Here is a 14,131-nt window from a genome sequence, read left to right as displayed (position 1 = left end):
TTATACAGAGCTGACACTGTCACGTAATTCCTTCCAACAGTTCATCCACTCAGGTGTCGACCCCCTAGGGGGTGACATCACTATTACAGGCAATCTGCTCCGTCTCCACATCATTTTTCTCCTCATACATGTCGACACAAACGTACCGACACACAGCACACACACAGGGAATGCTCTGATAGAGGACAGGACCCCACTAGCCCTTTGGGGAGACAGAGGGAGAGTTTGCCAGCACACACCAGAGCGCTATATATATACAGGGATAACCTTATATAAGTGTTTTTCCCCTTATAGCTGCTGTATCTTTAATACTGCGCCTAATTAGTGCCCCCCTCTCTTTTTTAACCCTTTCTGTAGTGTAGTGACTGCAGGGGAGAGCCAGGGAGCTTCCCTCCAACGGAGCTGTGAGGGAAAATGGCGCCAGTGTGCTGAGGAGATAGGCTCCGCCCCCTTCTCGGCGGCCTTATCTCCCGTTTTTCTGTGAATTCTGGCAGGGGTTAAATGCATCCATATAGCCCAGGAGCTATATGTGATGTATTTTTAGCCATCTAAGGTGTTTATATTGCGTCTCAGGGCGCCCCCCCCCAGCGCCCTGCACCCTCAGTGACCGGAGTGTGAAGTGTGCTGAGAGCAATGGCGCACAGCTGCGGTGCTGTGCGCTACCTTATTGAAGACAGGACGTCTTCTGCCGCCGATTTTCCGGACCTCTTCAGTCTTCTGGCTCTGTAAGGGGGCCGGCGGCGCGGCTCTGGGACCCATCCATGGCTGGGCCTGTGATCGTCCCTCTGGAGCTAATCTCCAGTAGCCTAAGAAGCCCAATCCACTCTGCACGCAGGTGAGTTCGCTTCTTCTCCCCTTAGTCCCTCGGTGCAGTGAGCCTGTTGCCAGCAGGTCTCACTGAAAATAAAAAACCTAAAACTAAACTTTTCACTAAGCAGCTCAGGAGAGCCACCTAGTGTGCACCCTTCTCGTTCGGGCACAAAAATCTAACTGAGGCTTGGAGGAGGGTCATAGGGGGAGGAGCCAGTGCACACCAGGTAGTCCTAAAGCTTTTACTTTTGTGCCCAGTCTCCTGCGGAGCCGCTATTCCCCTTGGTCCTTACGGAGTCCCCAGCATCCACTTAGGACGTTAGAGAAATATTAATTACACCCACAGGCAGGGCCACAACTAGGGCTGGGTGAGAGGGGCAGCAGCACAGGGAATTAATATTTTGGGTTCATTTTGTTAAAACTGATTGCTTGGTGGGTGTCAGTGCCCCAGACGCTAACATTTCTAGTTACAGCTCTGCCCACAGGATGTTATTTTACACCTTGGCTACACCAGTCTTCCAATAGAAAGCAATATATAGCTTTGTATGTAATACATGGTATGCTGCTTTTGCATCATTTGTTTGTTTAGCTGTTTTTGGGTTTGATTTTTTTAGTTGCTCTTTTTGCTTGTAGAGATCAATTTATTATTAGCATTTTCTGCCACTTCCTAAATGACATTTACTTATAATACAACCTTGGTAATCCCACACAGTACTAAGGACATTTAATGTTTTTATATGTTACAGGAGGGGAAAATGGCAGATTACTCCATCCGGATCTACCAGGACTCAGATTACCAGATCGTGAGAGAGATATTTGCATGTGGCCTCCTAGAACACATCAAAGCTTCCTTCCGCCATACACTTAGCCTTCCACACATTCGGTTCCTCCTTGCTGTGGGGTCATTGGTTCCTTTACTAACCACTGGATCTTTTGCCATATCTCTTATGGTGGTAACCATCGCGTTACTCATCCTCTGGTTCATCAACAGACAAATCTACACTTCCTACATCCAGCAGAGCCTGGGGCAAGACATGTTGGACATTGGGAAATATTATTGTCAGCGGGACAACTGCTGTTTTTGGGTGGCAAAGTCAGCTGGGGAGGTGGTGGGAATGGTGGCGGCTGCTCCCTTTTGTCACCCTGGTGATAAAAAACTTATGGAGCTCAAGAGGTTATCAGTACCCAAAAGACATAGAGGCAAAGGAATTGCTAAAGCCTTGTGCAGGACAGTCATCGACTTTGCCCGGAAGAAAGGGTTCCAGGCTCTGACTTTAGATACCTCAGTTTGTCAGATCAGTTCTTGGAAGCTGTATGAGAAGATTGGTTTCAGGAGAACTCGCACATTTTACTCAAACGACTACTTTGCTGAATTCATTGACTTACGTGACGTTAACTACTGGTATGTTCTTCCAACACAGGACTGAAGAAGAACTACACACTTGCTGATGTAGATCCATGTACAACGTAACATTAATGAATCTGATTTACATGTAGGACCCACATAGCAGAGGATGCACATTTCATAAAGGCTTCCAAATTAGATGAAAAGACATGCAGAAATGATTATGTCCAATGTTCTGTAAATATTGTACCTATCAAAACTGCAGAGAAGTCAAGTGGAACTAAAGTAAAGTAGCTTTCTGATAGGATGAGCATAGTGTATATGGATTCTGTGATAACCATTGTGTTTTGTTCCCAGAGAGAAATGCTTCTTTTCTTTCCCTGAAAATGTGTGCAGTCTTCTCTTACATAGCCCTGGCCAGATATTATGTGTAGTCCTCTCTTACATAGCCCTGGCCAGATAATATGTGTAGTCTTCTCTTACATAGCCCTGGCCAGATAATACTGTATGTGTAGTCTTCTCTTACATAGCCCTGGCCAGATAATATGTGTAGTCCTCTCTTACATAGCCCTGGCCAGATAATATGTGTAGTCTTCTCTTACATAGCCCTGGCCAGATAATATGTGTAGTCTTCTCTTACATAGCCCTGGCCAGATAATATGTGTAGTCTTCTCTTACATAGCCCTGGCCAGATAATATGTGCAGTCTTCTCTTACATAGCCCTGGCCAGATAATATGTGTAGTCTTCTCTTACATAGCCCTGGCCAGATAATATGTGTAGTCTTCTCTTACATAGCCCTGGCCAGATAATATGTGTAGTCTTCTCTTACATAGCCGTGGCCAGTACATCCCCTTTCTGTGCTTTCAGAAGGTTATATTATGCAGCCACATGACAGACATTGCTCTATAAATCTACGTGTGTGGCTTAAGGGCCTGATGTAGAGTTGGATGTAAAAATGCACCTTCTGCATAGACACAAATATGCATCAGTACACTGTGCTCTTGGAAGGAGAAAGTATAGCAGAGAAGGTATGGAGAAAAGGAATGTGACTGCTATATGGCCAGGTGGTTCACTTGGAAAGTTCACCACCTGGCCCCATAGCAGTCACATTCATTTTCTCTATGTCTTCCCTGCTATATCTCCTCTTCTATATATTCAGAGAGGCCACAGTAACTGCAGATGTTCTCTCTTCCCCAGGTGGCAGTTTTTGGGTATGAAGTGTACGGTTAGGTTTAGGCTGCAACATCTGGACTATTATGATGAAATGATTGTGTCATTGGCTCCTGTGAGTAAATAGCTGCTAGCACATTGTGCAGTTGCTGGTGATAGTTCCTATGTAGCTGAATCTGCATTTCTGTATTAAACTCCTTTTTGCCGACTCTGTCCATTGCTTTGTGCCATTTTCTCCCACCCTGACACTGGCATCTTTCTGGCTACAGGTTTTTCTGCCACCAGTCCTGAGTGTAGAACTAATGCAGCTTGTCTGCCGCCAGCCCTGATCCCAGAGGGTATAACCAAATCAGTTTGTCTGCAGCCAGAATGCATAAGTGTTATCATTTGTTTGCTGCCAGCCCTGATCTCTGCATATGACAATACAGAAGAACCACACAGGGACTGTGGTGGAAATTTAGGTCAAATTCGGAATAAGCTGTCAGCGTCCGGAGTCTTACCGGTAGGCTGGGGCCGCGGGGCTGGCTTCTCTGGCGGTGTGCGGTCAGCGGCGGAGGTGGGCTGCTGCGCCGGGTCCAAGGGCAGCAGTGGCGGCGGTGAGGGGATCCGCTCGTGGCGGCGGGACGCCGCTACAGTGGGTCGCTCTTGCTGAGCCGTTGCTAGGAGACCAGAGGCAGTGAGCAATGTGGCTTTGCAGAAAGGTCTGCATTACTGGGCGCCGCCATGTTGGAGACCAAGTTTTAAGCATAATTCCTGTTTCCTGTTTCTTCCAGCCAATCCAGGGGAAGCTCTCCCTATAAAAGGGGGCTGGTTTAGGACAGGGACGCCAGTGCTTCAAGTTACAACCTTGTTGTAGGTGCTTTAGCCTGTGCTCCCAGGATCCTTGTCGTATTCTGGTTACTCCTGATCCTGCTTGGTCGGTTCTCTGTTGCGGGTGCAGTCCTGCCGTTCCTAACCTGCCTCTGCCTGTGGAAGCGCTCCAGGAAAACCCGGTCCAGTAAGACTCTTTGGGCACAGTCGGCCCTGGGTCTTCTGCCTCGTCTTTCAAGCCATACTCCACAGATCTACTTCACCAGCCACGTCTTTGTACCACCGACCACAACCTGCAGATTGTTATCTTCAGCCTCATCCTCCAAACCACAGTCCACAGTCCTTGTCTCCAGCCACGTCTTCAACTACCATCCACAGTTCATCATCTACAGTCTCGTCTTTCAAATCACAGTCCACAGTTCTTTGCCTCCAGCCACGTCTTTTAACCACTATCCACAGTTCCGCAGTTCATTATTCACAACCTCGTCTTTCAAGCCACAACCTGCAGTTCTTTATCCGCAACTACGTTCTTTAACCATCGTGCTCCAGCCACAGTTCTCTACCTCAGCCCTGTACATAATAAATACTATTCATTGACTCTCAACCCCGCCTACGTTCTTCATTGCTCCGTGTCCCATGCGAAGGAACTATATCCAACCCCCTCATCTTGTTCACCCACAGCCAACTACCTCCTCGGGCAAGTCTCAGCTGCCGGATCCTCAAACTTTACTAGACGTGACAGTAAGCACTGGCCAAATGAATTCGACAGGTGATCAGGCCTCAGGAGGGTATTCAACTGCAGATATCTGGTCTCGCTTAAGTAAGCAGGAGGCCACACAATCTCAAATTGTGCAGTTCATGCAGAATATGTCTGAACGTCTCGACTCTCTCTGTGTTGCCATGACGGCCCCTCAAGTATCTACAGCTGCTCTCACATTAGCACCCCCGGTCCCGCTTCCTCCTGTACCAGTAGCACTTCCACGGGTGCATTTGCCATCTCCCAGTAAGTTCGATGGGAATCCAAAACAATGCCGCAGGTTTCTTAACCAGTGCGAAATCCAGTTCGAACGACAGTCGGCCAGCTTCCCATCAGCACGAACCAAAGTAGCTTATATAATTTTTTTACTTACTGGGCAAGCGTTGGAATGGGCTTCACCCTTGTGGGAGAGGATGGATCCCATCCTGTCTAACAATTCAGAATTCGTGGCCACCTTTCGAAGAATCTTCGACGAACCGAGCAGGACTTCTGCCGCCTCATTGGAGATCCTGCGCCTGCGTCAGGGCACGCGTACGGTCAGTCAGTACGTGATCCAGTTTCGTACTCTCTCCTCAGAACTGAACTGGAACGAGGATGCTCTCATTGCAGCTTTCTGGAGCGGTCTCTCCGAAAAGATCAAAGATGACCTCGCAACTCAGGACGTTCCTGATAAGTTGGATAAATTAATTTCTTAATGCAATAAATTAGACCTGAGGTACAGAGAACGCTGTATGGAGAGGTCGCGGTCAGATCGCCCTAAGCCTAGAGTTGTTCTTCCACCAACACCATTATCACTAACTGCGGAAGAACCCATGCAGATCAATCGCTCCCGCCTCTCCAATGAAGAACGTCAGAGACGGCGTCAAGGGAATCTCTGCTTGTATTGTGGTGCATCTAATCACTTTGTCAAAACTTGCAATCTACGTCCAGGAAACGCCCGCTCCTAGCTTGTGCTGGAGAGGTCAAGCTAGGAGAATTCTCAGAATTACATACTAAGAAAGAGTCTGTCTTGTTAACCCAATTGGAGCTCCCTTCTTCTTCTCTTTTCATCCCTGCACTACTCGACTCCGGAGCCGCCGAAAGCTTCATTACATCAGCTCTGGTCAAACGATCTAGAATACAAACGGTTCCTTTGGATCGTACCATTTCTGTTACTGCGGTGGATGGAAGTTATATCCCTGAGGGTATTATATCCTTTCGTACTATTCCTCTCAAGATGAAGGTTGGAGTTCTTCATTCAGAAAAAATCTCTTTCCTTGTAATTCCTAAAGCCTCTCATGAACTGATCCTAGGGTTTCCATGGTTAATCAGACACAATCCCCACATAGACTGGCAAACTATGGATGTTCTCTCTTGGGGACAAGACTGCTTCCAGAACTGTTTACCATCAGTAAGACCTCTCTGTTCTTCCAGTCCTTCCAGCCTTCCTGTGGAATACCAAGCCTTTCAAGATGTTTTCAGTAAGCATGGGGCGGACACCTTGCCCCCGCACCGTACTTGGGATTGTCCCATTGAGCTAGTACCTGGTAAGACTCCTCTCCGAGGTCGAATCTACCCTCTCTCACTTCCCGAGACACAGGCCATGTCGGAGTATATCCGGGAGAACTTGGATAAAGGGTTCATCAGGTCTTCCACATCTCCGGCCGGGGCGGAGTTTTTCTTTGTCAAAAAGAAGGATGGGGGTTTGACTATAGAGGTCTCAATGACATAACAATTAAGAACAGATATCCGTTACCCCTGATTCCAGAACTGTTCGACCGTGTTAAAGGAGCTCCTGTATTTACTAAGCTGGACTTACGGGGGGCCTACAATCTTATACGTATTCGCCCAGGTGACGAATGGAAGAAGGCATTTAATACCCACGACAGCCATTACGAATACCTGGTAATGCCTTTTGGCCTATGTAACGCCCCAGCCGTCTTTCAAGAGTTCGTTAACGAAATCTTCAGAGATCTCCTCTATGACTGCTTGGTAGTGTATCTGGATGACATCCTCATTTTTTCTAGGGATCTGAAGACCCATCGGGAACAAGTCAGAGAAGTGCTAACTTGTTTACGAAGGAATCAATTATTCTGTAAATTAGAGAAGTGCACCTTCGAAGTACCCAAGATTCCATTCCTCAGTTACATCCTCTCGGAGCAGAGGTTACAGATGGATCCCGCTAAAGTCCAGGCGATTCAGGATTGGGCACTTCCAGCTACCCTTAAAGGAGTTCAACGTTTCCTGGGGTTCGCTAATTTCTACCGAAGATTCATTCAAAATTATTCTTCTGTCATAGCTCCCATAACCGCATTAACTAGGAAAGGAGCCGATCCTGCCAAGTGGTCTCCAGAGGCTTTGGAAGCCTTTTCGTCTTTAAAGGAGGCCTTCATGACCGCTCCAGTTCTTCGACAACCTGATCTCAGCCGTCCGTTCTTGGTGGAGGTTGATGCCTCTACTGTAGGAGTTGGAGCAGTATTATCCCAGCTCTTCGAGGACAAGAAGGTCCATCCTTGTGCGTTCTTCTCGTGAAGATTTCCCCCGCTGAACAGAATTACGCTATTGGGGAACAGGAATTACTGGCGATTAAGTTGGCCTTTGAGGAGTGGAGGTATTTGTTGGAGGGAGCTCAGCATCCAATCTCGGTAACCACGGATCACAAGAACCTCCTGTATCTACAGTCAGCCCGATGTCTTAACCCACGCCAAGCAAGATGGGCACTCTTCTTTACCCGTTTTAACTTTAAACTTAGTTACCGACCAGGTTCCCTCAACATAAAGGCAGATGCATTATCTCGCTCCCTAAGTTCTGAAGAACCCTCTGACCGTTCAATAGAACAATTCATCCTGGAATCCACCTCTTTTTCAGCAACTAATACCTCTCCACTTCCTCCTCCAGGAAAGATCTTCGTTGCACCAAATCTTCGCATAAAACTTCTTACATGGGCTCACTCCTCCTTCTTCATGGGCCATGCAGGCGGTCATAAAACACAAAAATTCATTCAGCGCTCCTACTGGTGGCCTCATCTCAGGACTGACGTTCAGGAATTCGTGGCTGCCTGTCCAAAATGTGCCCAGCATAAGAGTCCCAAAAGGTCCTCCAGCCAGGTTACTCCATCCATTACCTGTGCCACTAAGACCATGGACGCATATTTCTATGGACTTTATTACTGATTTACCTACGTCTGGTGGACGGAACACCGTATGGGTCATAGTTGACCGATTCTCTAAAATGGCACACTTCGTTCCTCTGGCTAATCTTCCATCAGCATCCCAGTTGGCAAAATTATTTATAGCAGAGATCTTTCGACTTCATGGTCTACTACAGGAAATCGTGTCTGATAGAGGTCCTCAGTTTGTGGCCAAGTTTTGGAGATCCCTATGATCTGCTCTTGGTGTGAAATTGAACTTCTCCTCAGGATATCATCCCCAAACGGATGGCCAAACAGAGAGAGTGAAACAGGATCTGGAAACTTTTCTGCGTTTATTCATGTCCTCCTCACAGGACGACTGGCTGGACTTCCTCCCGTTCTCAGAATTTGCCCATAACAATCTCTATCACTGCCACAAAATCTTCTCCATTCTTCATTAATTATGGTTACCATCCGAGAGTTCCTGACTTCCAACTTCTGCCTACACTCGAGGTTCCTGCCACAGAGTCAACACTTCGACAATTTACTGAAACCAGGAAACAAATTCACAAGGCCTTGCTCAAGACATCCAAGAGGTATAAGACTATGCAGATCTGAAGCGAAAAGCTGTACCAAGCCTTAAGGTAGGAGATCGGGTTTGGGTTTCCACACGTAACCTAAGATTAAAGGTTCCTACGAAAAAGTTTGCTCCCAGATTTATTGAGCCCTACCCAATCGAAAAAGTTTTGAATCCTGTGGCTTATAAAGTGAAATTACCTCCGCAGTTAAGAATCCCTAATGCATTTTATATTTCTCTCTTAAAACCTTTGGTACTTAATCGATTCAGAGCTGCTTTGCCTAAATCACCCAAGATCCAATCAGCACAAGGAGACGAATTTGAGATTCACAAGATCCTCGATTCTCGCAGACGTTATGGTCACCTCCAGTACCTTGTTGATTGGAAGGGATATGGACCAGAGGAGAGAGCTTGGGTAGAAGCAGAAGATGTCCATGCTCCAAGACTTCTTCGGACATTTCATGCCAAGTTCCCAACTAAACCATATAGGTGTCCGGAGTCCCCCGCAAAGGGGGGGGGGGGGGGGGTACTGTCAGCGTCCGGAGTCTTACCGGTACGCTGGGGCCGCGGGGTTGGCTTCTCTGGAGGTGTGCGGGCAGTGGCGGAGGTGGGCTACTGCGCTGGGTCCGTGGGCAGCAGTGGCGGCGGTGAGGGGGTCCACTCGTGGTGGTGGGACACCGCTACAGCGGGTTGCTCTTGCTGAGCCGTTGCTGGGAGACCAGAGGCAGTGAGCAATGTGGCTTTGCAGAAAGGTCTGCATTACTGGGCGCCGCCATGTTGGAGACCAAGTTTTAAGCATAATTCCTGTTTCCTGTTTCTTCCAGCCAATCCAGGGGAAGCTCTCCCTATAAAAGGGGGCTGGTTTAGGACAGGGACGCCAGTGCTTCAAGTTACAACCTTGTTGTAGGTGCTTTAGCCTGTGCTCCCAGGATCCTTGTCGTATTCTGGTTACTCCTGATCCTGCTTGGTTGGTTCTCTGTTGCGGCTGCAGTCCTGCCATTCCTAACCTGCCTCTGCCTGTGGAAGCGCTCCTGGAAAACCCGGTCCAGTAAGACTCTTTGGGCACAGTCGGCCCCGGGTCTTCTGCCTCGTCTTTCAAGCCACACTCCACAGATCTACTTCACCAGCCACATCTTTGTACCACTGACCACAACCTGCAGATTGTTATCTTCAGCCTCATCCTCCAAACCACAGTCCACAGTCCTTGTCTCCAGCCATGTCTTCAACTACCATCCACAGTTCCACAGTTCATTATCTACAGTCTCGTCTTTCAAGTCACAGTCCACAGTTATTTGCCTCCAGCCACGTCTTTTAACCACTATCCACAGTTCCGCAGTTCATTATTCACAACCTCGTCTTTCAAGCCACAACCTGCAGTTCTTTATCCGCAACTACGTTCTTTAACCATCGTGCTCCAGCCACAGTTCTCTACCTCAGCCCTGTACATAATAAATACTATTCAGTGGGGTCGATTCTATTCGGCAACTTAAGAATAGTGCTGGGAATTAGCTCCCGACGCTATTCAATTCAGCTCCAGTTAAGTCGGCGATGTCCCGTTCTCGCCGACTTAACAGGTAGTTTTGTCGGGAGAACGGGCATTCTCCGACTTAACTACCCGCGGCGATGCTGATTCCCGACAGAATCAGCCTCGCGCCGGCCGCGAGGCAGCACTTTTGTCTGGTTTCTTGTTCTCTCATCCCCCGGGGACGAGAGAAGAATTCCCGACAATTGCGGGTCACTAGCAGCTAAATTGAATAGCGTCGGGAGCTAATTCCCGGCGCTATTCTTAAGTTGCCGAATAGAATCGACCCCATTGACTCTCAACCCTGCCTACGTTCTTCATTGCTCCGTGTCCCATGCAAAGGAACTATATCCAACCCCCTCATCTTGTTCACCCACAGCCGACTACCTCCTCGGGCAAGTCTCAGCTGCCGGATCCTCAAACTTTGCTAGACATGACATAAGCAGCAATATTTCAGAAACATTTAATTAGTCGAGTTCACAACAAAAAGAATCAAGAAAAAGCCGGTGGAATAATGCTTACACCAATGCTGACGAAGGCTGTTTCACAGAAACCACAGAATAGCCAGAGTGGTTTAAATGGAAAGTGTCAGATGTCACATGTAGAGGCTCATTACGCATGCCATCCGGACATTGAGAAGGAATAAATGGCCATACATAAAAAATACACAAGAATATGAAATGCACCCCGCACACTGAAACGGGAAAAGTATAGGGATGCTTGTGAAGTAGGATGAGCACAAAGTCTCAGGCAGTGAGAATACAGAAACAGCTTCTTGTACCATGGATATAAAGTGTGTGGTATGACTTACTGCTTACACTTACCTGCTCCTGCTGGCTGCAGTGGCTCCAGGGTAACTTCCAGGGCCCTTACAGACACGTGACTGTCAGTTCTGGGTCAGACATGTGATCCTCCTGCATTCCAGTAGGGATGGCCATCGGTGGGCTGCCATCGATGGCACCATCGGTGATAACCATAGATGGCACTTGCAGCATCTGTGGCGAACCATCAATGGTATGCACCACTCAATGGCCATCACTGAAAGGTGCCGGCCGGGCCACGGGCCAAAAAAAAAATGGGGCTGGGGCTTAGTGAGTGTCAGGGGTGGAGCTATGCTCCATATCCCACCACCTTGCAATGAAAAATATATATTCTTTTAGGCTGTGCCATCGATGGAGAGAAACCATCTGGTTCTCTTCCATGGATGGCAAAAACATTCGACATCAGTCATCTCTACATTCCAGTGAGTTTCTCTCCTCTATCCCTAAGCCTAACCACAACACTCCCTCCAGTACCTGTTACAAGCTGCGAATGCAGCTTGCATTCTGTTTATGTTATTATGTTGTGAGTCTGTTGTTGTTGTTGTTAGCATTCCAGGTTTTCTTATGGACTAGTTTGTGGTACTGTTGCAGGCCACCTTTGGTGAGTCTGTGTAACTGCAGCCTGTCTCCTGTATGTGTGGCCTCTGCAGTCTCACCTGTCAGATAATTAGGCCATTACCTTGTGTCTGGCTTTCCAGCCATCCTGATTGAGGCTCGCTTCCTTTATTACCCACCCCGCCCCTCCCCTGAGGCCGGTTATAACTTGAAGCTTCCTGTTTCCTGTCTGTACCTATGTCCAGTCCCTGTCCTTGGTGGAATCTAGAATCTGTGCAGTTAGTGCTGTCTCTTCCAGTTGCCAAGCCTGCTATCACTGCACACAGTGTAATCCTGCTCTGAAGCCAGTCTCAATGTCTCTGGATCTCTGCTCCCCTTCAGGATGGTTCTGTTCCAGTTCCAAATTCCAGGCCCCTTCAGAATTCACATCAGACAGTTTAAGCTATGTCCTGGAATTTTGCATTGGTAATTTTCAGAGTTTGAGTTACCTCTAGTGTTTGATTTTTTATATCATCCTGTGCATTGTTACATTTACATACCATCTATGTTGGATTGATATATCATCCTGTGCATTGTTGCATGTATACTGTATTTAGCTAAATTGCTCATATCATCCTGTGCATTGTTGCATTAACATATCATTAGCATTTATTACTGTACCACCCTGTGCATTGTTGCACTTCATATTCTCTGAGTGTTTGTTATAATATCACCCTGTGCATTGTTGCACCTGTGTACAATTTATTTATAATTCCTTTCTAAGTATTGGGCAGGGTTATCAAGGTTGTCCTGTAATGTCTCACAACACTGCATTTACTCTTGCCCAGCCTCCAATAGTGTTCATACACAAAACCTGGAGGGCATCTGAGTACGGGGTTGACCTAATTCACCGTTGAAAGGCGGCTGCTATAGGAGAAGCCTAGCAGTGCAGGAGGCTAAATGACTGCTGGGCAAGGGGTAATTGCGTGAGCATTTCCTGGTCCCACCTGATAATCCAGATGCCAAGTTGTCCACATAACAGTACCTAACCCATCCCTAAGCCAAACCCTCCCCTCCCTCCACAGCTCGACCCTAACCCTCCCTCTAGTGCCTAACCCTAACATCTAGTTTGAGTTCTCTCCCACCAAGTGAATTCACGGCCAATTTGCATTGAGAATTACATTTGCAGTTCAATTCCAAACTCGCATTCCTTTTTCAGAGTAAATTTGCCAGGTCCAAGCCCACATATTCACGAGCAGGTGAAAAGGTTGGGAAAATCTTTATTTTCAGGTAAAAGCGTCAGGACTTGCTTCAGAACCCCTTGGACACCCCCTCCAATGAAATCATGTTTTTAGTTAGTTTATGCACCCCAAATTTAATAAAGTATTTATTTAAATGAAAACAAAAATTGCTTTTTAGCATTTTTTCTTTTTATAAATGAAAAGTGGTCTAAAATAAAAAAAATCTACTTTTAATTGCTTTTTTCATTAAATTCCTATGTAAGATTTTTACATTTTACTTTTTTTTTCAAATGCACAGTCAGCCATGTGACACCTTTTAAAAGGTCCAGTACTTTCCTTATGCCCACTAATAGTCTTCTCTATTATCCTGGTAACAAAGTTGTCACTTTTTGGAGGTCTAGGAAGGTCTCCCCTCTTTTCATACTCTCTTCCCACTTCATTTTTTGGGCAAAATTTGCAAGAGTAGTGAGAATTGTCATTTCTAATTGAATTGTGTGCACATGAAGTTGAATTATGAGAAGAGTTTAATGCCTTTTGCAAACTCACACCTAATTGAATTCCCCCTGCAAATGTTGAGTCGACCTAATGACTACACATTTAGAAATAAAGGTAGTCTATTTGAGTATCAGGGGTTCATAAACTTCATACTGTATAAAAGCACTCTATTGTCCATCCTGGGGGGAACAAGTAAGTACCCCCAAAGCTTTTCTATGTCAGTTCCACAAAAAATAAAAAGTGTTGATCTCTTATTGAAATTAGAGATGAGCGCCAGAAATTTTTCGGGTTTTGTGTTTTGGTTTTGGGTTCGGTTCCGCGGCCGTGTTTTGGGTTCGAACGCGTTTTGGCAAAACCTCACCGAATTTTTTTTGTCGGATTCGGGTGTGTTTTGGATTCGGGTGTTTTTTTCAAAAAACACTAAAAAACAGCTTAAATCATAGAATTTGGGGGTCATTTTGATCCCAAAGTATTATTAACCTCAAAAACCATAATTTACACTCATTTTCAGTCTATTCTGAATACCTCACACCTCACAATATTATTTTTAGTCCTAAAATTTGCACCGAGGTCGCTGTGTGAGTAAGATAAGCGACCCTAGTGGCCGACACAAACACCGGGCCCATCTAGGAGTGGCACTGCAGTGTCACGCAGGATGTCCCTTCCAAAAAACCCTCCCCAAACAGCACATGACGCAAAGAAAAAAAGAGGCGCAATGAGGTAGCTGTGTGAGTAAGATTAGCGACCCTAGTGGCCGACACAAACACCGGGCCCATCTAGGAGTGGCACTGCAGTGTCACGCAGGATGGCCCTTCCAAAAAACCCTCCCCAAACAGCACATGACGCAAAGAAAAAAAGAGGCGCAATGAGGTAGCTGTGTGAGTAAGATTAGCGACCCTAGTGGCCGACACAAACACCGGGCCCATCTAGGAGTGGCAC

The 14,131-nt window shown here is 46.8% G+C and overlaps 1 protein-coding gene across 1 annotated transcript; it reads left to right on the top strand.

The window, feature by feature from the left end:
* The first annotated feature begins 1,565 nt into the window (after positions 1-1,565).
* On the top strand, positions 1,566-2,449 carry LOC135052419 (putative N-acetyltransferase 8B). The gene is made up of 2 exons (XM_063957433.1): positions 1,566-2,212; positions 2,308-2,449. The coding sequence occupies exons 1-2, from the start codon at positions 1,566-1,568 to the stop codon at positions 2,447-2,449; spliced, it is 789 nt and encodes a 262-aa protein (XP_063813503.1).
* Positions 2,450-14,131: the final 11,682 nt, after the last annotated feature.

This window comes from Pseudophryne corroboree, chromosome 1 (assembly GCF_028390025.1).
Source record: "Pseudophryne corroboree isolate aPseCor3 chromosome 1, aPseCor3.hap2, whole genome shotgun sequence".
Taxonomy (NCBI): domain Eukaryota; kingdom Metazoa; phylum Chordata; class Amphibia; order Anura; family Myobatrachidae; genus Pseudophryne; species Pseudophryne corroboree.
This window is presented reverse-complemented; position numbering and strand designations above follow the sequence as displayed.